At 36.8% G+C, this 24,670-nt stretch overlaps 1 protein-coding gene across 5 annotated transcripts in view; it reads left to right on the forward strand.

Moving 5' to 3' along the window:
* Positions 1-24,670, forward strand: part of LOC131440743 (acetylcholine receptor subunit alpha-like) — a 266,618-nt gene that overhangs the window by 208,127 nt on the left and 33,821 nt on the right. For all 5 annotated transcript variants that reach the window (XM_058612276.1, XM_058612278.1, XM_058612277.1 and 2 more), the window contains 2 exons: positions 24,114-24,250; positions 24,508-24,657. In XM_058612276.1, the coding sequence (XP_058468259.1) occupies positions 24,114-24,250; positions 24,508-24,657 (287 nt within the window). The remainder of the gene's footprint in view (positions 1-24,113; positions 24,251-24,507; positions 24,658-24,670) is intronic.

Genomic DNA, 24,670 nt, shown 5'->3' on the forward strand with positions numbered 1-24,670 from the left:
AAGGAGCAGATTTTGCTAGCATCACAATGGAGATCTGATAAAACCAGTTAAACAATCAATTGTAGTTACCTTTTCGGCCAATGACCAACAAGTTAAAAATGATCTTGAATAAAATTATGTGTAAATTAGTAGTGTATTCATGTATATATTATAAATACTTATTTATTTATATATTATAAATATGTAAAATTGAAAAAGGTCTTGCTGGACCCATCAGTCAAACGGAGGGTTAAAAATACCAAACAGAAGACAGACGCATTTTTTCAAAAAATACATTTATTAGCAGCGCGAAACTAAAAATATTATTGGCCACTTTTTGAGAAAATTGTGCTGCGGATGGAAATAATTCGATTTGTCGGCTATATCTCTTCTATGATTATATCTCCGGAACCAGATGAGTCTGCTATATGATCTTTTAAGAGGGCCCACCTTTTCTTCCGCATCTTTATGATAAGACTAATGATATCATTTAGCAATATTTTTGAATTCATCTTCTGCAGATTAATTTATTATAAAAAGTTATGTTGTGTTTCACAACATTGAACTCTCGAAACCATGTTTTTTAAAAGCTATAGCTGGGTAAGCATATATAATAAACGCGGTATAAAGCGAGGGGTGTCCATGTCGTACCGAAATAGGCGAATCCACCTAACTACCAGGAGTTGCGATATATCGAGTGGTATTGGGCTATCGTGAAGAGGAAACTCTTTCAATATAAACAACAAGCTACAACCAGAGCTGCAAATTGTCAGTCATGTCAAATGACCTTGACATACTAACTAAAATCATCATCAACTGTAATCGGTACGATCAAAGTGTCTGTCAAATGAGATACTCGATAGTTCAATGACCAAGTAGAAGTATACTTAGTCAAAGACAGGTGACGCAATTTGTTCTCTCTCTCACTCTCCTATTCCCTGTTGAAGTAAAAAAAATCCATGAGAGTACTAACATACACATAAATTGATAAAGTTTATTGTTCTTTGTAAAAAGTCATTGGATTTCGTAGTTTATTGGTGTACATGAATTTAATTCAATGTTTATACTGCTTGATCAATATTTAGTCACATCGTAATCAAGCAGTGGCAGGAGAAATGAATCGCATCGGCAATCAATGAGCGTCCTGGTGAGTATGACATCAAGATTTTAAGTAATGACATACCGGCTCTCAGACACTCAATATATGACGATTGGTAGAGCCTGGTTGGCAGCAGTCCAGTGACATAAACTTTCCAATCTTCGTCGTGCAAAGTTGCTCGTTGATAGTGACATTTAGCAGCTCTGACTACAACTATAGAAAAAATTCGAAAATCTTGAACAAAAGCAGCAGACCTTAATGGCGGGAGTAAACTCAGATGTTTATTGATTCCTCATGCATCCTAATTATGTAACTGTAATTAGTTTTAAGATGACTAATAATGCACAATTAAATTAAAAAAACTGCTTCTTTAATGGTCCACGCCCAGTATCGTTGTGGGGTCTTACGTTTTGTTGCTGTTATTTTTCCAGGCGTTGTGTTCGTACCTTTTGTACATTGGTTTCAGAAGATGGTTTCATTGATGAAAATGTTTTATTGTTTTAAGCTTTATCTAGAAAGTATTTGGGTTAGTTGGAGCCGGCGTAGAAGAAGTACCGTTGTCATAGATGTGGATAATTTTTTTGTCAGTTTTCAATCAGTTTTGCACTGCTTACAGTCGATAGCGATTGCATTCTATTTGTGCAGAACTGATACCTTCTGTGTATTAGGTGGATCAGGGTCATTTCACCGAAAGCCATTTTACCGACCGAGTTATTGCACCGAATGTCATTTTGACAAAAGGGTCACTTCGCCGAATGTCATTTCGTCGAATGCCATTTCGCCGAAAGGGTCATTTAGTCGAATTCTTCAATAGTCTTCATATCGATTGATTTTAAACAAACACATGAAAAATGACAGTGTTTACTCCCGCTTGCAGGTCCTCTTCGAGCATGATCCATGCTTCGTGTCCGAAGAGGATCACCTGTCTTATAAGCGTTTTGTACATGGTATATTTCGTGTGGGGGTGAATCTTTTTTGACAGCAGATTATTTTGGAGTCCGTAGTAGGCACGACTTCCACTGATGATGCGTCTTCGTATTTCACGACTCGCATTGTTGTCAGCCATTAGTAAGGATCCGAGGTATACAAATTCTTCTACTACATCGTAGGTATCCCCGTCTATCGTGACATTACTTCCTAGATGAATCCTGTCGTGCTCGGTTCCGCCTACTAGCATGTACTTTGTTTTCGACGCATTCACCACCACTCCAACCTTTGCTGCTTCTCGTTTCAAGCGAGTGTGCAACTCTGCCACCGTTCCAAAGTTTCTCGCAATAATGTCCATGTCATCCGCAAAGCACACAAATTGACTGGATCTCGTGAAAATCGTATCCCGGTTGTTAAGCCCGACTCGTCGCATTACTCCTTCCAAGGCGATGTTGAATAGTATGCATTAGATTCCGTTACCTTGTCTCAGTCCCCGGCGAGATCCGAATGAACTGGATAGTTCACCCGAGACCCTCACGTAGTTTTGCACACCGTCCATCGTCGCTTTGATCATTCTAGTCAGCTTCCCAGGGAAGCAGTTCTTGTCCATAATTTTCCATAGCACTATGCGGTCGATACTATCGTATGCCGCCTTGAAGTCGATGAACAGGTGATGCGTTGGGAAGTTGTTTATTCACGGCTTTTTCGGAGAATTTGCCGCACGTTGAAGATCTGGTCCATTGTCGATCATCCATCGATGAAGCCGGCTTGATAACTTCCCATGAACTCATTCGTTTTAGGTGACAGACGACGGAAGATGATTTGGGATAGCACTCTAAACCAGCTGCTTTGTTGGTTGTGAGCTAGTGCATGGCATCCTTAACTTCCCTCAGTATGGGAGCTGGACCATTTCCGTCTTCTGCTGCACTGACGTAGTCGTTTCCTCTGTTATCTTGAACCCCCCCTACGTTCTCCGCACCGTTCAGGTGCTCATCAAAGTATTGCTTCCACCTTTTAATAACCTCACGGCCATCCGTTAAGATGCTTGATATCGTGGCTTGGGCAATATTCGTTCTCGCGTTCGAGCTGCGCGTAGAATGCGTCTTTGTCATCATCAGTGCTTCCGGATTGAGGGCTCTGCACGTTAATTATGCTAAAGTTGAAGAAACGACCCTTGATCCCCAACCTTCGCAACCGATCACGCGCCTCTGCATATCACCCATCACGAGCTCGCGTGTATTGCCGCAGCTCTGGTAAATGGCATGATCACCTCTAAACGTTCGCACCATAAATCCTGTCCAACACACCTCCTGCAGCGCTGCGATGCCGAACCCGCGGTCCTTCAGTGGATCGACGAGTATGCGGGTGCTCCCGATTAAGTTGAGAGATCGGCAGTTCCACGTACCGAGCTTCCAATCGCAAGTCAAGTCAAGTTTGCCATTGGTCTCGATTCGTATTTCTCTCCTGCTAATTTTCCGTTGCAGTAGTTTTTTTACGGCTGTGCACAGTTGAGCTTAGAGTCCTTCACTGGCACTCGGACGTCGATCAGCGGCCCCTAACATGGAGAACAGACACTCAGGCTTGCAGAAGCAAACCCCCCGATCCATGTCAGCCTAAGACCAAAGTTGCCACCGGGGTTGATTACCCGATCTTCCCTAAGATTGCTCGCAGCCCAGTCGGTTCCACGGGGAGGTAGGGATAGGAGTTACTGGGAAGAGGCTGAGACCTCAATGGGATCTATGTTGCGCGTTACCCAGCCTTTACTAACGCAACACAACAAGTCAATAAAAATCTGAGGTAATGGAGGAATCAAATGTTGAAAGATATCTTTGGTTATGGCGTCAGTTTCGTAAAAAGCTTCAGCACCTGATACACTGAAGAAGAATGTAAGTGGTATTCGAAATACGTATCTGTGATGTGACGTCTTTTGTACATGTTTTTTAAAAGTGTTGGTGTGATACATACTGAATGCGTATAGTGACGTGATATGCTTATAGTAGAATTCAATGGTGTTAAAAAAAATTTATCCTATTATAAATATTCTACTAAACACTCAGACCCTGTTAATTAGTGACCATTAACAAGTTTCAAATAGATTTTAGATATGACAACACGCTGCTTATTGCTGTCTACAAGCTACACCGTAGAGTTCTGTTCGGCTGATATCTTCAATTGGCAGAATCTTCTGATTAGTCTTCATCAGTTTGAAAGGACTCAATAGACTAATGACTAAATAGAACCAAGTGAACGCACGTGTGTTTATACGTAACGAAGCGTGTAACATACATTGTAATTAAATAACATGTTGTTTTGACATTTGAATCAGCTCATCGAGATTGCAAAACGTCTGTGTGTGTTTGTGAACAAACATGTACTTGATTATCTAGGACATGGCAGAAGCAATTCTCACAAACCTAGATTCATATAAAAATATATATAGAAAAACGCAATTGAAAATGATTTTTTATGCTTATCAGTCTGTAATTCCGGTGACGAAAGTCGTATCCGGATGAAATTTGATAGAGTTCTATTGGATTGTAAGACCTATCATTTGAACATAAGCTTGGTTGAACGGTCTTTGAGAAAACCGAGAACCCTTTTAAATTTTTGTTTCCCATTTTATCCTATTACTCTCGAACCGAAAGTTCGATCCGGGTAAAATTCAATGGCAGGCTATGAGACCAAGACAGGGAGACATTTTTTGTACTCGACATACTGAGACGAATGGTATACCAGCCAATCAGAACGCGTTCTGAGGAAAAGAACAAAATATCTGCTGCTGTACAACAAATCGTTCGAGAAAAATGTTCCGAAAAGTGGTGAATATCGTAGTGAGTTCCTCAATTTGGTCCTTCTGAATGCTGGGAACGAATCCCTGCAGCATATTGATAGATTCTTTCAATAAATTATGCAAATCCGAAATGAAAAAATCGACATTAAAATTCTGTATGCGGCTATTTTTATAGCCGTTTGGACCGCCCATTAGTGAAAAAGCTACAAGCGAAATCACGTAAAAAGAATGCTCCTAACCAAAATTGGATCAGTTTGGATTCTATCGCCACTGCGAGCAGATGTATTTTGTGTCATTTGCAAAGCTAGTTTCGCTTCCGACACGAGCGATTACGTCACAGCTGCCAGTCATTTGCATTGATGAAAAAATAACGGTGGAGAGCATGACACAAAATCAGCCGTTCTAATGGCTCAAAAGTTTTCTAAAGAACTATTAGGATTTGACCCTTCTGAATGCTAGAAACGAATCCCTACAGCATATTGATAGTTTCGTTCAATAAATTAGGCCTATTGTATCATTGATCGACCCAGCGAATTAATGTTTTCTTTTCATAAAAGGTTCTTTTCAGAACCACCCTTATTTTATTATAAAGAACTATAATGGTTATTTCATAATATTTGTGTTTCATAATGTTGAATGTAAATAATCTGTACTTTTGTTTAGATGCATCGTTTCAAATTCTACATACAATTGATCAACTAATTGATATTCGGAAGTGTTAAGGAACATGTCAGTTGTTTTCGTATTCACGACATCCAGTTATGTCTCTGACATTACCCACCCGCCTTTTGTTCTCCCGTATTTAAAGCTAGAAATTAAAGTATCCTTTTCCGAAAAATGATAAATTTGCTAAGAAGCAATTTTTGGATTTTATAGATTCTTAACTTGATATTCTTCAAAAAACTTTCAACTATATTTTTATTAGGATCATGAGGAAAGCAAAGCACTCTAGAATGCTGAATACAAATATTAAGTAATTTGAAGATTCTCTCATGAGCTTCAACTAATAAAATTCAAAGAATTTTTTTCGCGTGAGTAATTGTTATACCTGGTTGTTTTTGTCGTACGATTTGAAAAACTATTTATAACTAAATCAATTTATAAAAAAATTAAAAAGTTAGATTTATGCTATTTACTAAATCATAACATAGACTCGTCACCTAAAAGTTTTATTCTTATGTGAAGTTCCACAGCAATTTCTCGAAAATCATATTCTCGTTTCAAGGAAAGGACTGAGCTGACTTGAAGTAAATAATAATCGTTCAGTGAGAATCTGCATTGCGTAGAACTGTGCCAAAGTGGGTTACTCAGATGAAAGTATTTTGGCTCTGATTCAATAATTCGTAAAATCGATAAGAAACGTCGGTATACGTAATGGAGATGAAAAAGTGATCTGAACAACATAATATATAAATGTAAAACGAAAATACTGCCTTTCTTATCTTTGATTTATATGCTTTAAAATGTTATGCTGAAATTTTCTCACCATGTAAAGGTACTATGATGAGGATGTGTACAATTGCGCTGGAGAATACCGAAGTGAACGAAAACGAAGCAGTATAATTTTATGTATGGAAATACATATTTAAACACAAAGCGAGAAGAAGTTTAAGGTTCAACTGGAAATATAAACGAACGTACCATAAAAATGTCGGTACAGGAAACTGCTTTATGAGAATATACGGCCTTCTTGAATTGATAAAATCTACAATTAAATGTAAAAACATCAGCAGTGGACCATGTATTGCTAGTCTTGTTTTTCATCCTGCTATATGCTATTTTTTCGGAAGATACGTTCCACTCGTTCCAAAATAAAAAAAATCAACTATTCTTTTGTTCATTAGGAATACCAAACGCTCGTATACGTATTGTAGTTTGCAGTACGGTTATTGTATTATATTTTTTACCCAAATACTGCGTACTGTTTTTTACCCTTGAATGTACTGATTTTTAATTTGTACTGTATTTTCTCATTAAAATGTACTGTATTTTTTGTATAAAAAATTACTTCAGTCTTAAATATTTAACGCATCGAATTTCGACTTGCCGCAATACAAAATGTCAGAAGGAAAAGTGACAACACGTAGTGAATATAAATGGGTCAGGGTCACTTCGCCGAAAGCCGCTTCGTTTTGGTTCGTGTGCTCCTCTGACCTCGCTACCGCTTATTCGGGCTCAACTAAAGCAAAGAAAGCTTTAAGTAGACTGGGTAAACGACCCCGGTAACCAATAAGCACATACTAATGCCGCATTATGACAGCAAATAATCGCTAATTGGCATTTCAATCGCACTTGAGACTGAATTAAGGCCGATTTTGGCAAAATATACGGCTATTCATGAATAATGCTTATTTATGGTTGGTGTGCATTCTGAAAGCTGAATTCTGATTTATTTACAACAGATGAGCTTTTGAATTGCAGATATAGAGCTACAAGCATGTTTGGTGCTCATAAAAGGCTATTATAATGCCATTATTAGTGCTCATTGGTTACCTGGGGAGGCGGTTACAGGTTTATATGCGAGAGGCTGCCGCTTCCGTCGGCGGCTCTGTGACGTCGAGCCTTCTTGGCTTCAGCGAAATGACCCTTTCGGCGAAATGACCTACTCGGCGGAACGACATTTGGCGAAATGACCCGCACCCAATGTAAATACATGTAAACAATAAATGATTTTTTTTGTTTCTCTCCATTTCATCATGGTTTATTCATAATTAATTCTTGTTCAGAGCACGTCACAACAATTTAGCTAAATTTTGTTGAAAATTGTGCATTTTTTGGTTTATATTGAACTTGAAAATATCTCAAAAAAGAGGAATAAAAAAAACTATTGAGATTATGGAAAGAAATCATCGGATAATTATTTGCTTTTGTTTTTTTTTCATTTTTGTTAGAATAAACGCATACTGCCAAATGTACTGTTTCTTCAAAGTCGATGTACTGTATTTTTTTTATTTTTACGCAAAATGTACTGTTTTTCGTAAAAAATATACGAGTAATATAATTACTGCTTGGGAGACAAAAAATAATTTCGATCGCAGTCATACCAAATACAAATTATAATACCCCTAGGCCTCTAACGAACGGATCATTATTCTTCTATTATCCAGGCAGATCTACAATCACTAACTTGACACAATTTTGTTTCCTTTGTATTAAGAACATTGAAACTGGATCATAGATAGATACAATATATACGGACCTGAAAGCTACGTTTGATATCATACGCTCTTGCTTGCAAAACTTGAGCGTTTAGGTGCATCGTCCAGTTTCTTGCAGTGGCTTAAATTATATCTCATAGGCCGAGATTCATCAGTGGAGCTAGGAAATGTCGAGGCACACAACTTCATTAACGAATCAGGTGTTCCTCAAGGAAGCAATCTTGGACCATTGCTGTTTGCATTATTTTTCAATGACATTCTTTTGTCATTCCACCAGGATGCAGACTTATGTATGAGGACGATTTGAAACTGTTTCTTGTTGTGCAATCGAGAGCCGATTGTATGGAACTTCAGCAGCACCTAAACAATTTTTGTGAATGCTTGCGAGTGTTATGTTACGCATAAGTGCGGTCTACCCTTGAAGCCGCAGTGCATATTTGATGTCCTTACGCCAGTGTTTGGATCAATAGAATTGAAGCAGTACAATCGCGATTCCTACGATTTGCTCTTAGATCTCTGCCATGGCGTAATCCGTCAGAACTTCCACCATACATTGAGCGCTGTCGTTTGCTCGACATGGACACACTAGACAAACGACGAACCTACTCAGAGCTGTATTTACAGCAAAATTGTTGAATGGACAAACTGATGCTCCTGAGATTCTCTCGCAAATATGGATTAATGTCCCACCAACAACGCTAAGGGCGCGGAATTTCTTGCGACTCGACTTACGAAGAACGGAGTATGGTCAAAACGAACCGATTAGGGCAATGAGTAATGTTTTCAATAGTGTTTTGAATTTCAAATGAGCTTCTCCCACTCCACCAAGAACTCCATTAAGATCAATCCAGGTCAGATGGAAAGAAATAGATAAATAAATAAATAAACAGATAAATAAATTACCCAAGTAGCAAATGTAACTTATTGAACTTTCAAGATGTTTTACAATTGATTTAGAAATGTTATTTATGTTAGATATGTTTAGAAATATATATTAAATTGGTTGTGCAACTTATCACTGTTAAGTTTTACAATACTACCGAAAAAATCACTGTAGAACAATTTTGTGTACATCTAAAACAAGTGTGCAGTAAATCACCAACTTGTTTATGTTTCACTAGAAGCTCTACAAAAAAATTCACATCGTCATTTGAAACGGGAGTAACTATAACAATTGAGCAACTTATCAAAAACTTTCCAAGCCGCTGTCATAATTGTACCGGGCACAATATACGTCGAAATTGCTATGAATCTCTTGTGGAAGAAAAATTAGTTAAATGATAGATGCTCTCCGCAAGGCAAAAATGCTATGCCGAATTTATAACCTTGCTCTAAAAAATATATTTCTGCAGAGTCCGCATTGTTTTGGCTGCCTCATGAATTTTTAGATCAGTGTGCGCAGTTTTCTTCAGTTTTAGAAAAACATTGATATAAATATCAAAACTTGCAAAAAAAGTTGTGCTAGATGTTTGAATTGAACATAAAACTTGCAGACATGAGATTATTATCATAAAAGTTGCAGGAATACAGCGTTATATACGCAATGAAAACAAAAATCAATCAGATAATTTGTATTCGGTTTTCATCTCGGGAAAAAAAGCAGACCTGACATCACTTTTCAAATATATTGAACGAAAAGTTAATTTCATCACAGTTACTCGCATAGTTATATATTACCGCTTGTGCAACTTGTTTCTGCAACTACACGCACACGGACTTGCCAAAATAATACCTACAGTGCGTATCACAAAAGTCGGGCCCTCTAAGATAAATGACTATACTGTATTGTTGTTTAATTCAACTAGAAGATTAAAACTAATAAAAAACAAAACGTAGAGATTTCCTTTCCGAAATATTAACATGTTAATGTTTCCTGTTATTTAGATAATATATGTAATTACGTTGGGTGAACCATTTTCTATTCAACTCACTGTTACAATCGATGCCATATTGGAAAATATTCAAGAAAAAATCATTTCGAGATTTTCCAGGTTTAATTACACATTAGTTTGATCAAAATCGCCTGAAAATTTTAAAGAATGTTTGAATACACGTATTTTAAACACCGTTCCGACGATTCTCATTAAAAATAATAGACTGTTATTTTCACAGATATTTGTGTACCATCATCAAAACGCGTTATATTAAAGGCGCTTGAAGATGTCGGGCGTACGAATACATGTTTCACCATAAAAAAGTAGCTCGTTGTCGATTTTTCATTTACAAAAACACAAAAGAATAATTCTACAATATGTAGCATTATCATTTTTCATGTGCAAATTATTTTACAAGATCCATGTTTGTGCTGAGGTCAGTTGTATTGAAAATCAAATATGAAACTTTTTATTAGAAATTATGTTTGTTATGTTTTTGTAAACGTCATTCCATTTCTTGTTTACATTACGTAGTAGATTGCACGAGTTTCACAATTGTTTTTTCGCTGATTTTATTACTGTTTTTTTGATGGGATCGACGCACGAGTTTTTGTATCAGTTTCACAATCGTTGTGAATAAATGTTAGTAATAACGGATGAACTTGAAAGTATGTTGCACAACACAGAAAAATTGCACTTTTCCCATAACACAACAGTTACTAGAATAGTGATATAAACTAACTTGATAAATTGCACAATCAGTAGAAATAAATAGGACATCAACTTAACATGCTACTTGGGTAGGTTCATCGAGTGATCGATTTACCAAAACATTTTATACAAAATGTTGGCAGTTTTGTTAAATTTGCATTGTATTAGACAGGTCGTTTGCTCATTTGGAACAAAGCTGTCATTCCAAACGAACAGCTGTCGTCACTCTGGCTATAGGCACTATAAGTAATAATAATTTTGGTCGGTCTTCCACCGGATTCGCGGCATTTAACACGTTACTGCAGTCGAATTTATTGGCTTCTTATCCACTAATCAACTATACTTTATGTTTCGTCTTCGACTCGTCAGTACATAACAGTTTATGTTGAACTGTTATGTAACCTAGCAGCTCAACATAAACCGCTAGGCAGACATAAAGTTTCTGATACATACAGAACACTTTTTTTATTTGCACCGAAGTGCAACGTCTTTACTGTCGTGCCGAACGTAAAGTGTAAAAAAGTGTTCTGTATGTAGCATAAACTTTATGTCTGCCTAGCGATTTATGTTGAGCTGCTAGGTTACATAACAGTTCAACATAAACTGTTATGTACTGACGAGTCGAAGACGAAACATAAAGTATAGAAATCGGTTATGTGCCCAATGCACAAAATAGGATAATCCCTAAATGACCACTAATCAACGTTTAATGGCATTAATCAGTGCCTTAAAAATCATTTTCCTTGACTTTGACGATTTGTTTGGAGTCACCGTGGCTAACAGAACCAGAGAACCAAAGTTTTTAGGGGAAAGTGTTATAAAGCGCCCCTGCTGGCCAAAACGCCCCCATCCTTTTTCAAGTATTCAAGACTTTTCTAAACAAAAGTTTTATCTCTAATGTTATCTTCTCGTAAGATCTTTCTGGTATGCAAGTTTGGCAGTTGTGGTTTGCTGAAAAATATGAAAAAACTGAAAATATCATTAAATAGCTTTTCGATGTAAGGTTTTGCTTCTACTAAACAAGCATATTAATCGTGTAAAACGTCTAATGGTCGGTTGCAACTTAGTAATTAAATTTCAGCAGTGCTAATGTCTCTATTTACATTATAAATATCTAGAGAAACAAAGCCATTTTTTTGATATACGAATTTTCTCATAACAATCACTCTATGGAAATTATGCCCCACCAGATTTTTAACGGTTATTACCTTTTTTTATATATATATAAAAAATAGGTATAGAATTCGCTCAAAATTTAGAAAATTTTTCCGAGGCCGAATGACATATACCAATCGATTCAGCTCGACGAATTGAGCAAATGTCTGTGTGTGTGTGTGTGTGTATGTGTGTGCGTCTGTATGTGTGTTGTCAACTAAGAGGTCGAGATCTCAGAGATGGCTGGACCGATTTTGATCAAACTAGTCGCAAATGATAGGTCTCCCCGTCACCCAAAACGCTATTGAATGGTTTTGAGATAGGATGTTTACTTTTTGAGTTATATGAAGTTTTATGTCAAAATTTTCAGTTTTTTGACAGTATCTGTCACAATTGACCTTGAAAACAAAATATGTTTTCAGACTTAGATTTCGCATGGTAATACCTATCCAACAAGCCATAGATTGTTAAAATCCGTCCGTTTTTAACGGAGATATCGAATTTTTTGTGTAAGCGACTTTTTCCCCTATTCCAGCAGGTAGAAGTTTTGAACGCTGTCTGGCAAAGAAATGTTTGGGAGCTTCATAAAACACGATTTTTTATACTGTTACATACATTTGTTTCTAAGTACCCAAAAGACTGTGTACAGCATGATATTTTGCCTCGGACCGATTTTAGCACGGTTCGTTTTTGGCAACATAATCGTTCGAATATGCCATACGTAAACCAGATGATGGCAGAATTGTCGAGTTGAAAGCAATTCCATAATTATATGGATTTAAACTACTTACTGCAATAAATGCTGGAAGATCATAACATCCATGTACCATTCGAATCAGTTCGTCGAGATCAGAAAATGCGTGTGTGACAAATAATTTCACTCAATTTTCTCGGAATTCTACAAATTCAGATTCATACGAATGCTCCCAAACAAAGTTCCTGCATTATGTTTGGTTCCGACCTCTGGTTCCGGAACTACAGGATGATATGTGAAACGAAATCAAAATTGTGTAACTCATTCTTCTCGTAGATGGCTGAACCGATCTAAGATTCAAATGAAATCTAAGAATCATCTAAGATTCAAATGAATAGTGTCAAGATTCTATAAAATATCTTGCTCTTCAGTCAGATCCAACTTCCGGTTTCGGTGATACAGGCTGATTGGTATAAAAATGTCTATTCCACATAAATTAATCAGGTTTATCGGGTTAGCAGATTTGGATATACGATAAAAGAATTAACTTTTTTCAGTTTTAGTGGTATTCAGTTTTCGATTCAGAAGGCACCTAAAAATTTAATTCGTGCTATGATTTCTCAACGATGTCTTCACTGATTTTCAAATATTTTGAAACAAATGTAAACTATACAGCTACTCAGGTGAATTTATCTGACTTCGGCCTTACCGCTTTTAGAATTCCGGTTCCAGTATAAAATCGTTTCTCAAAGCTCAATCGTTTTCTCAAAAAAAGCCTAATCGAATTTCAGAAACAAAAATTCATATTAAAACAAACTTATATACAAAATTAATAAATTTCATACATACATACAAAAATTAATTGATTTTATCCAATTATGACTTCCGGTTTTCGAATTACATGACGATGAATTTTTAGAATTCAAACCGATATAGAGGATGACAATCCCGAAAAGCTTCAAAGTTGGACTCAAAACTGTTGTAGTTTATTCGTCATATGGCCATACGAATCGGTTTGGGTTATGTTGGTTCCTGAATACCGGCTCTGGAAGTACCTTAGATTACCGTAAACTCTAAAGTGGAACTTACATATCATGACATGTTTAATCGATTATCACACTTCTAGATTCAAATTCGATCCGATTTTCAGTTTCGACATTACAGAGCAATGAATGATTAAAATCTCAAAACGGTCATTAAAATAATGTCATGAAAACTTAAACACCGAAGAATATTCATGCAAAAAACACATGCGGATTGATAAAAAAAGGTATCATCTCACTGCTAGGTGGATTAAACACGTTTTAAAACAAAAAGTAGCGTTGGGAGGATAAAAAATGTTGGTTTCCAATTGCAATTAATTGATTATGCAATTGATTTCTGATGCAAAGAATATCTTCTTTATCTGCTTTTCTTCTATGCCGACATTTCAAGGGGCATATTGCATCATTGTTGTGGGGCATACCACTGATTTTTTGTGAGGCATATTATACGGTTGATGGGGCATTATGCCAACGGCAAGCGAAAAAACTGAGAATGTGGTCGTTCTGGAAAATGTGTTTGTATCAATCAATTCTCATCACTTCTTCCGAAATCATTGAAAATTATGTTCCTCAGACGTATTGCAAAGAAATACATACATTTTCGAAGAAAATATATCAGTACATTTAGTAATATCTCAGTGTTTTCTTAAGGGCAGCATATTATAACACTTTACCCTACTTATATGACGGATGTATTGAAGCTGTCAATTTGTCCACGTGTTGCGTATCACCACAGACAGAGATGTCTATCTCCTCTGTGTGACGAAGAGCAAGCAAAATTTCTCCCCTCGCACTGACAACTTCAACGAGAGCTCTTCTCTTTCACATTTATATACCACTGTTGTGTAAAGTGTGCAAACATCATGAGTGCGTTTGTTTATTTCATTTTACCTCTTCCACTGAATCGCAACAAAGTGCTAGAGCATTAGCTAATAAATTCTCTGAGGTGGATGCAGATACTTTCACAGAGGTGTACACGCCGGTGAACACTCTGCTGTATGGTTTTCGTAGATGAAGCGTGGACACGCAAAATCAGCAAAATAAAACAATTTATCGTAAAATTTTCGGTTTTCCTTGCAAATTTTTCATAGCAAGGCCAGATCTACTCTCTATTAATTGAAGTTCACAGAAGTGTTCGCTCACCATCACGCGCCAGTGGTCACTTGGGTGTATTTAGACGAGAGCGCGTGTGAGCGATTCATGCGAAGAGAATGTGTTTCACTCGCGCCAGCTGCTTTAACCACAAGCACACACTCAAATGCTATCTATTCGACACTGAGAAGAAGTGCGCTTTCCTCTTTGTGCGGTGCTTCGTTTTTTGCATCCTCGGTGTGGCAAAAATCTGACTCTTGCGTTTATCACTATGGTGAAATGCCATCTCTGACCACAGATGCCAGTTAATACAATAAGTTTAGCTAGCAAAAACAAAAAGATCGCGCCAATTTTTAAAAGTCTGTAAATTCTAACGAATGTCTGCAAACAATCGAAGTTTCAAAAATCTGCAAAAAGTTTTCAGACGAAAAAAGTTTTGCAGATTAACTACGAAATTTAATAATTTACAGACAAATTGGCAGATTTGGCATCTCTGCATGTCACTGATTTTTTTAACGATTTGTCAAAAAAATGGGGTGTCGGTAACCGAACACCTTGGGGTGCCGGTAACCTAAATCTGTAGACATTTTGAAAATTACGAAAAAAAACTTTGGTTGCGAAAACTTGGATAGCATCCGGTATTAAATCACAAAATGGATCGATTTCACCTCTTTAGTATTAAATCCACTCACCTTTTTGATTGATGCTCTTCAATTTATGATACTATAAAAAATCAGAAAAAACTTTTGTGTTGATTCCTGATGCTTTACAGGGATTGAGCCGTTTTAGAAGAAACAAGACAAGACGTTTGATACATATGTTAGAGGCCAAACCGAATGATGGAGTGAAAACTGTCGTATGATCGTATGGCAATCTGAGTTTCTGCATATTGGATGACGAAGAAGATGATGATTTTGCAGGGATAGTTACGTGTTTTTATTCTACACATCCACGAAAGCCGGTTAATGATTCTGTGTTGCATTTCTCTAATTAGCAAATTTCCACAATTACCATGCATCTTATGAGCTGCAACAACATTTTTGTTTTTGTTGGTCATTAGAAATCAGCGATGGTCTTCGACCGCTAACTGGATTTCCTGAAGACCTACTTAATTAGTTTTTGTGATCCGTTTATGTGTGGCAAAGCTATTGATAAAATATCCTAACACTATGCGAACTTTAATTGATAGTTTTTGCCTTTCTCATATAGAAAGATTATGCAATCACTTGAAAAACCGACTAGTGAAAATATACTGGAAAACTAGTGAAAAGTGAAAAGTGTCATATACCATTCGACTCAGTGTGTGTGTGTGTGTGTGTGTGTGTATGTGTGTGTGTATGTGTCAAATAATCTCACTAGGTTTTCTCGGAGATGGCTGAACCGATTTTGACAAACTAGGATTCAAATGAAAGGTCTCGTGGTCCCATACGGCATTCCTGAATTTCATCCGGATCCGACTTCCGGTTCCGGAATTATAGGGTAAAGTGTGTTCAATATTGTACACCGTCACTTAAACCGGCGAAGCAAAAAACGTGAAAATTTTTCTAAACTGGTCTCAAAACTACACAAATCGAAAGTCATTATCAGTAGGCAACTAAACAAACCGATTCCGGCTATCCTGGTTTCCGGTATCCGGTTCCGGAAGTACCAGAAATAGTGGTCATGTATACCAAAATTGATCTCACTCACTTTTCTCAGAGATGGTTTGACCGATTTCCACAAACTTAGATTCAAATGAACGGTCTCGTGGTCCCATACGGAATTCCTGAATTTCATCCGGATCCGACTTCCGGTTCCGGAATTATAGGGTAAAGTGTGTTCAATATTGTACACCGTCACTTAAACCGGCGAAACAAAAAACGTGAAAATTTTTCTAAACTGGTCTCAAAACTACACAAATCGATATTCATTATCAGTAGGCAACTAAACAAACCGATTCCGGCTATCCTGGTTCCCGGTATCCGGTTCCGGAAGTACCAGAAATAGTGGTCATATGTACCAAAATGGATCTCACTCACTTTTCTCAGCGATGGATTGACCGATTTCCACAAACTTAGATTCAAATAAAAGGTCTTCCGGTCCCATACGGAATTCTTGAATTTCATCGGGATCCGACTTCCGGTTCCGGCATTATAGGGTAAAGTGTGTTCAATATTGTACACAGTCACTTAAACCGGCGAAACAAAAAACGTGAAAATTTTTCTAAACTGGTCTCAAAACTACACAAATCGATAGTCATTATCAGTAGGCAACTAAACTAATCGATTTTGGTTATCCTGGTTCCCGGTATCCGGTTCCGAAAGTACCGGAAATAGTGGTCATATATACCAAAATGGATCTCACTCACTTTTGTCAGCGATGGTTTGACCAATTTCCACAAACTTAGATTCAAATGAAAGGTCTCCCGGTCCCGTACGAAATTCCTGAATTTCATCTGGATCCGACTTCCGAATCCGGAGTTATAGGGTGCGTATTAGAAAAGTTTGTGTGTCATGTTAGTTGGTGGCCGTACGAACCGATTTCGATTATACCGGTTCTTGGGTTCCGTTGCCGGAAGTGCATATAATAGTGAACCCATTTCGTTTTCTTAAGGATGGCTTACGCAATCAAAGCACTGTTTTATTCTGTATGTTATGCATAAACAATCACTTGGTTTCTTTCAAAAATCGAAGAGAAAATTTTTGAATAGAATACCACAATATTATATGAACGCGAGAAAGGCATCATCACACCACTAGGTGGATTAAAACAGGTTTTTAAATGGGTGATCAACCATAAATACTCGGTTTTACGGTGTCTATAGATCTCATCGGAGACCGGAAACTGTCGCCATATATTTTCATTAAAATAGTAAAAGAAAGTTTTCGAAATGAAGATTCTGCTTCTGAATAGATATTTCCTAGTGAGTGTAAATTCATTACAAAAAACGTACTTAATCCACCTAGCAGTGAGAAGATACCTTTTCTTATCAATCCACATGTGTTTTTTGCATGAATATTCTTCGGTGTTTTAGTTCTCATGACATTATTTTAATGACCGTCGTTTTAAGCAGTCACGTACTCAGAGGGGGGGCCCGAGGGGCCCGGGCCCCTCCCGAAATCAAAATCAGATATATAATTATTTAGAAGGTCTAAGACATTTGTTGGAGAAATAACAAGACAGTAAATGTAAAGAAATGTAATACAATAACAGTTCCAGTGGAAAAGTTTAAAGTGTCTGTTAAAAGAACCCGTAAAAGGCACACCGAGAATTAGGTACATAAGCAATCTTCAGTAACATTATTATTTATCTTTGGGCCCCTCCCGAAACGAAATCCTGGGTACGGGCCTGGTTTTAAGATGCAGTTTGAGATATCAGTCATTCCGACATTACCGTGTAATGTCGAAACTGTAAATAGGATCGAATTTGAATTTAAACGTGTGACAATGGATTGAACATGCCATGACATGCCACTTTAAAGTTTACGGTTATTCACGGTACATCGAGAGCCGGTATTCAGGAACCAGCATAACCTAAAATGATTCATGTAGCCATAAATTAATATGACGAATGCATTGCAACAGTTTTGAGTTCAACTTTGAAGCTTTTTTAGGATGAATATCTTTTATAACGGTGTGAATTTTAAAAATTAATCGCCCTGCAATTCCAGGATCGGAAGTCAGAATTGGATAAAATTCATTAATTTTGTATGGGACCATAAATTCTTTGATTTGATTTTTTGTTTTTAAAATTCGATTTGGCCTTTGTTTGAGAAAATGATTGAGCTTTGAGAAACGATCCGATACTGAAATCGGAATTCGAAAATCGGTGTACCCGAAGTCAGTTCAATTTACCTGAGAAGCTGTATAGTTTACATTTATTTCAAAATGTTTTAAAATCAGTGTAGACATCTTTTTGAATACCTTTCGCATCGAAAACTGAATACCACTAAAACTGAAATAAGTTTATTTTATAATCGACTATCCAAATCTGCAAACCCGATAAACCTGATTAATTTATGTGAAATAGACATTTTTATACTAATCACCCTGTATCCCCGAAACCGGAAGTTGGATTTGACTAAAAAGCAAGATGTTTTATAAGATCTTAAGACTTTTCATTTGAATCTTAGATGGTATTTAGATTTCATTTGAATCTTAGATTCGGTTCAGAGAAAAAATGAGTTGCATTATTGTAATTTCGTTTCACATACACCCAAACCTCCGTTTACGAACACTTTTTATACGTAACCTCTTTTTACGTACCTCTTTTTACGAACCAAATCCCAAATAACGTAAACTTTTTTTACGAACCAAATCCCAAATAACGTAAACTTTTTTTACGAACCTACTTCGTAAAAAGAGGTTTTGTCATTCATCGAAAGTGCTTTCCGACTCCATGGAAACTACTACAATATTGGTATTTTTGGAACGGGTTTAAAGAGTAGATTCCGGAAAATGATGTTTGAGGTATTTTGGAAATCCAAGATGGCGACTTCCGGTTGATTGATATTCCTTGAAAACCCATACAATATGGGTATTTTCGGAACGGAATTGATGAGTAGATGTCAGAAAACGATGTTTGAGGTAGTCTTGAAATTCAAGATGGCGACTTCCGGTTTGTTGATATTCTTTGAAAACCTATATAATATGGGTATTTTCGAAACGGGGTTAATGAGTAGATGTCGGAAAATTATGTTTGAAGTGGTTCTGGAATCCAAGATGGCGACTTCCGGTTTGTGGATATTCCTTGAAAACCCATACAATATGGGTATTTTCGGAACGGGGTTAATGAGTAGATGTCCGAAAATGACGTTTGAGGTGGTTCTGAAATCCAATATGGCGACTTCCGGTTTGTTGATATTCCTTGAAAACCCATACAATACAGGTATTTTCGGAACGGAATTGATGAGTAGATGTCGGTAAATTATGTTTGAAGTGGTTCTCAAATCCAAGATGGCGACTTCCGATTTGCTAATATTCCTTGAAAACCCTTACAATATGGGTATTTTCGAAACGGGGTTAATGAGTAGATGTCGAAAATTATGTTTGAAGTGGTTTTGAATTCAAGATGGTGACGGTTTGTTGATATTTCTTGAAAACCCTTGCAATATGGGTATTTTCGGAACGGGGTTAATGAGTAAGTATCAGAAAACGATGTTTGAGGTAGTTTTGAAATTCAAGATGGCGACTTCCGGTTTGTTGATATTCCTTGAAAACCCATACAATATGGGTATTTTCGGAACGGTATAGTGTTTTAAAAGAATAAAGAGTTAAAGGAAAATGGCAAAAACTTTCAAAAGATAATAATCAACCGGAAGTCACTGTTTTGTATTTCGAGACCACCTCAAATATAATTTTCCGACGTCTACTTTTAAATCTCTTTCCGAAAGTACCCATATTGTAAGGGGTTTCAAGGAATATCAACAAATCGGAAGTTACCATCTTGGATTCAAGAAACACCTCAAACATCGTGTTCTGACAACTAATCATCAATCCCGCTCCGAAAATACCCATATTGTAAGGGTTTTCAAGGAATATCAAGGAACCAGAAGTTGCCATCTTGGAACTAAGAACCATCTCAAACATTGTTTTCTGACATCTACTCATCAATCCCGATCTGAAAATACACATTATGTAAGGGTTTTCAAGGAATATCAAGAAACCGGATGACACCATATTGGATGTCAGAACCACCTCAAACATCGTTTTCTGATATCTACTCATCAATCCCGTTCCGAAAATATCCATATTGTAAGGGTTTTCAAGGAATATCAAGGAACCGGAAGTCGCCATCTTGGATTTCAGAACCACTTCAAACATCATTTTCCGACATCTACTCATTAACCCCGTTTAAAAAATACCCATATTGCAAGGGTTTTCAAGGAATATCAACAAACCGGAAGCAGCCATCTTGAATTTCAAAACTACTTCAAACATCGTTTTCTGACATCTACTCATCAATTCCGTTCCGAAAATACCCATATTGCAAGGGTTTTCAAGGAATATCAACAAACCGGAAGTCGCCATCTTGAATTTCAAAACTACCTCAAACATCGTTTTCTGACATCTACTCATCAATTCCGTTCCGAAAATATCCATATTGTAAGGGTTTTCAAGGAATATCAAGAAACCGGAAGTCGCCATCTTGGATTTCAGAACCACTTCAAACATCGTTTTCCGACATCTACTCATCAATTCCGTTCCGAAAATACCCATATTGCAAGGGTTTTCAAGGAATATCAACAAACCGGAAGCAGCCATCTTGAATTTCAAAACTACTTCAAACATCGTTTTCTGACATCTACTCATCAATTCCGTTCCGAAAATACCCATATTGCAAGGGTTTTCAAGGAATATCAACAAACCGGAAGTCGCCATCTTGAATTTCAAAACTACCTCAAACATCGTTTTCTGACATCTACTCATCAATTCCGTTCCGAAAATATCCATATTGTAAGGGTTTTCAAGGAATATCAAGAAACCGGAAGTCGCCATCTTGGATTTCAGAACCACTTCAAACATCGTTTTCCGACATCTACTCATCAATTCCGTTCCGAAGATACCCATATTGTTAGGGGTTTTAGGCAATCTCAATAAACCGGAAGCCGCCATCTTGGATTTTGAAACGAACCCAAACATCATTTTCTTGCGCTCACTCTTCACATCCGTTCCGAAAATAAACATATGATGCGCGGTTTCCACAATAATCACACAAAACTTTTTTTACGAACCAAATCCCAAATAACGTAAACTTTTTTTACGAACCAAATCCCAAATAACGTAAACTTTTTTTACGAACCAAATCCCAAATAACGTAAACTTTTTTTACGAACTACCTCTTTTTACGAACCCCCGTTTTGTTCGTAAATGGAGGTTTCGGTGTATCATCCTGTGGTTCCGCAATCAGAAGTCGGATCCAAACGTAATTCAGGGACCTTGTTTCGAAGTATATGACTTATTATATGAATTTGAGTTTCTAGAAAACGGTTCAACCATCTTCGTGAAAATTGAGTGAAATTATTTGTCACACACGTATTTGCTGATCTCGATGAACTGATTCGAATGGTATATGGGTGTTATGCTCTTCCAGTATTTATTGCTGTAAGTATAGTTTAAATAAATATAATAATGGAATTACTTTCAACTTGAAAATACTGCCCTCATCTGGTTTACATATGTCATATTCGAACGATTATGTTGCCAAAAACGAACCGTGCTAAAATCGGTCCGAAGCAAAATGTCATGAAAAAGGATGCTGTACAGAGTCTTTTTGGTACTCAGAAACAATTTTATGTAACAGTATAAAAAATCGTGCATCACATTGCTCCCAAGCATTGCTTTTTCATACAGCGCTCAAAACTACTACTGTTGGAATAGGGGGAAAAGTCGCTTACACAAAAATATCCATATTTCCGGATATCGATGTGGACGGATTTTAACAACTTATGGCTTGTTGGATAGCTATTACCGTGCGGAATCTAAGTCTAAAAACATATTCTGTTTTCAAGGACAACTGTGACAGATATTGTCAAAAAACTGAAAATTTTGACATAACACTTTGTATAACTCAAAAAGTAAATATTAGATCTCAACACCAGTAAATATCGTTTAGGATGACGGGGAGACCTTTCATTTGCGACTGATTTGATCAAAATAGTTCCAGGCATCTCAGAGATCACCACCTCTTTGTTGACAACACACTTACAGACACACACACACACACGGACATTTGCTCAGTTCGTCGAGGTGAACGATTGGTATATGACACTCGGACCTCCAGGCCTCGGAAATTTTTCTGAATTTTGAGCGAATTCTATACCTATTTTATATATTTATGAAAAAAAGGTAAATCTGTTTTAATTCACCTAGTGGTGTGGTGCCTTTCTTATTTATATGATACTGTGGTATTCTTTTCAAAATGTTTCTCTTCAATTTTTAAAAGAAACCAAGGGGTTGTTTGTACATTAATTAGTATGCATTAATTATGGTTTCGGCTTTAGCGGTCTGTTAAATAAGAACGGCTGTTATATACTGCCCGACGTTTCGACCACTGGTTATGGTCTTTTTCAAGGGAAACTGTAAAGTTTATTGGTTATAAAAAATATTACAAAAATATTAAAAAACTCACTATCTTATCGTTTCTCGTCTAAAAATCGTATGCCCACGAACGGTTGTTTACATAATATCAAAGCTTCTTTCGTCACTTTTCTAAAAAAAATACAAAGAAACATATGTGCGATCACAAAAACCTGTTCATTTACAATCATTAAAATATTTTAATTAAATTGATTTCTTACGTTGCACTAACAACGTTAGTTTTGAACATTAGCCTGTTTTACCACTATGCACTACCAAACGTCACTTTCAAAGATGGTGGGTAAATGATGAGATGGTGCTGAATTCAGTCATCATTTACCCACCATCTTTGAAAGTGACGTTAGGTAGTGCATAGTGGTAAAACAGGCTAATGTTCAAAACAAACGTTATTAGTGCAACGTAAGAAATCAATTTAATTAAACTATTTTAATGATTGTAAATGAACAGGTTTGCAATATCTTTTATAACCTATAAACTTACAGTTTCCCTTGAAAAAGACCATAACCAGTGGTCGAAACGTTGGGCAGTATATAACAGCCGTTCTTATTTAACAGACCGCTAAAGCCGAAATCATAATTAATGCAAAATATTTGTACGGTGGTACTAATCATCTTTCATTAATTAGTATAACCTACAGAATGAAACAGTGCTTCGTTCGCGTAGGTCTTAAGAAAACGAAGTGGGTTCACTATTATATGTAATACCAGCACTGGAACCCGAGAACCGGTAAAATCTAAGTCGGTTCGAACGGCCTCCAACTAACATGATGTACAAACTCTACTAGTCTTTATTCAAATTTTGAAGTTTTTATACAATTTTGCCATCGTACTCTAAATGACGGTTTTAATTTTTGTTGAATCCGAAAATATGCAGTAATTTTTCATTTGACCTTAAGATTGAGAAAAACGGGTTTGAGTCCAGTTAAAATTTTTTTACGGTTTTTGTTTCGCCGGTTTAAGTAACGGTGTACAATATTGAACACACTTTACCCTATAATGAAAGGGCTTGTGATCCCATATAAATTTCCTGAATATTATTTGAATCCGACTTCCGGTTCCGGAGTTATGGGGTAAAACGTGCAAAAAAATGAAAATATGTGTTCTAACTTTGGATCAAATGAAAGGTCCTGTTATCCCATACGTAATTCCTGAATTTCACCCGGATTCGGGTATATAGGGTAAAGTGGGTTAAAAAGTTTATACCATCAGTGAAAAGATCGAAAAACCGTAAAAAAATTTCTCAAATCTTCTGCAATTGATAGAACGTGTCTTCGAATTTTTTGTCGAATTATTTCGTATTAGTATTTGTATTTGGTCATGCCCTTCTGCATAGATGTCCGAAAAATTTCAAAACACTTTTTATGACTGAACAAAATCAGAATATCCTTTGAAATGTATCAATTCAATATATCATTGGTTCATTTTATGTAATCCGTTCCAATGAGTTTATGAGACGTAGTCGTATTTCCTTTTCCTTCTATCTAGCCTCATTTCTATTTTCTTGTATTCAAAGGTATCGTTAAGCATATCCATCCTGCTCTCACTGACTGTGTTCTTCTTGCTACTGGCGGAAATCATTCCACCGACGTCACTGGTAGTGCCACTACTGGGGAAATTTGTGCTGTTCACCATGATCCTCGACACATTCAGGTAAGTACATTTTCTCCACAATTTCCTGTCTGTAAACGAATCCATTTTACGGTTTCCATCATCTGAACTCTACACGACAGTGGCCATTCAGTTATTCATAAAAATAATTCATTTATTTAACACCTAATTGAATTTCCTAGGAAGAATCCGTTTATCCGTTGGTCCACTTTTCTTTTGCGACTCTTTTTTCAATACGTACACTTCACTAAATGACTTTATTTGTCAGCATAAAAGGTAATTATATATTACTTCCACAGCATATGTGTTACCGTGATAGTTCTGAACATACATTTCCGTTCACCCCAAACACATACGATGGCCCCGTGGGTTCGTACGATATTCATTAATCACCTCCCAAAGCTTCTGGTGATGCGCCGCCCTATCTATCAGCCGCTACATCATTTTAGGTGAGTCACGTGT

Source organism: Malaya genurostris, chromosome 1 (genome assembly GCF_030247185.1).
Source record: "Malaya genurostris strain Urasoe2022 chromosome 1, Malgen_1.1, whole genome shotgun sequence".
In the NCBI taxonomy this organism is placed as follows: domain Eukaryota; kingdom Metazoa; phylum Arthropoda; class Insecta; order Diptera; family Culicidae; genus Malaya; species Malaya genurostris.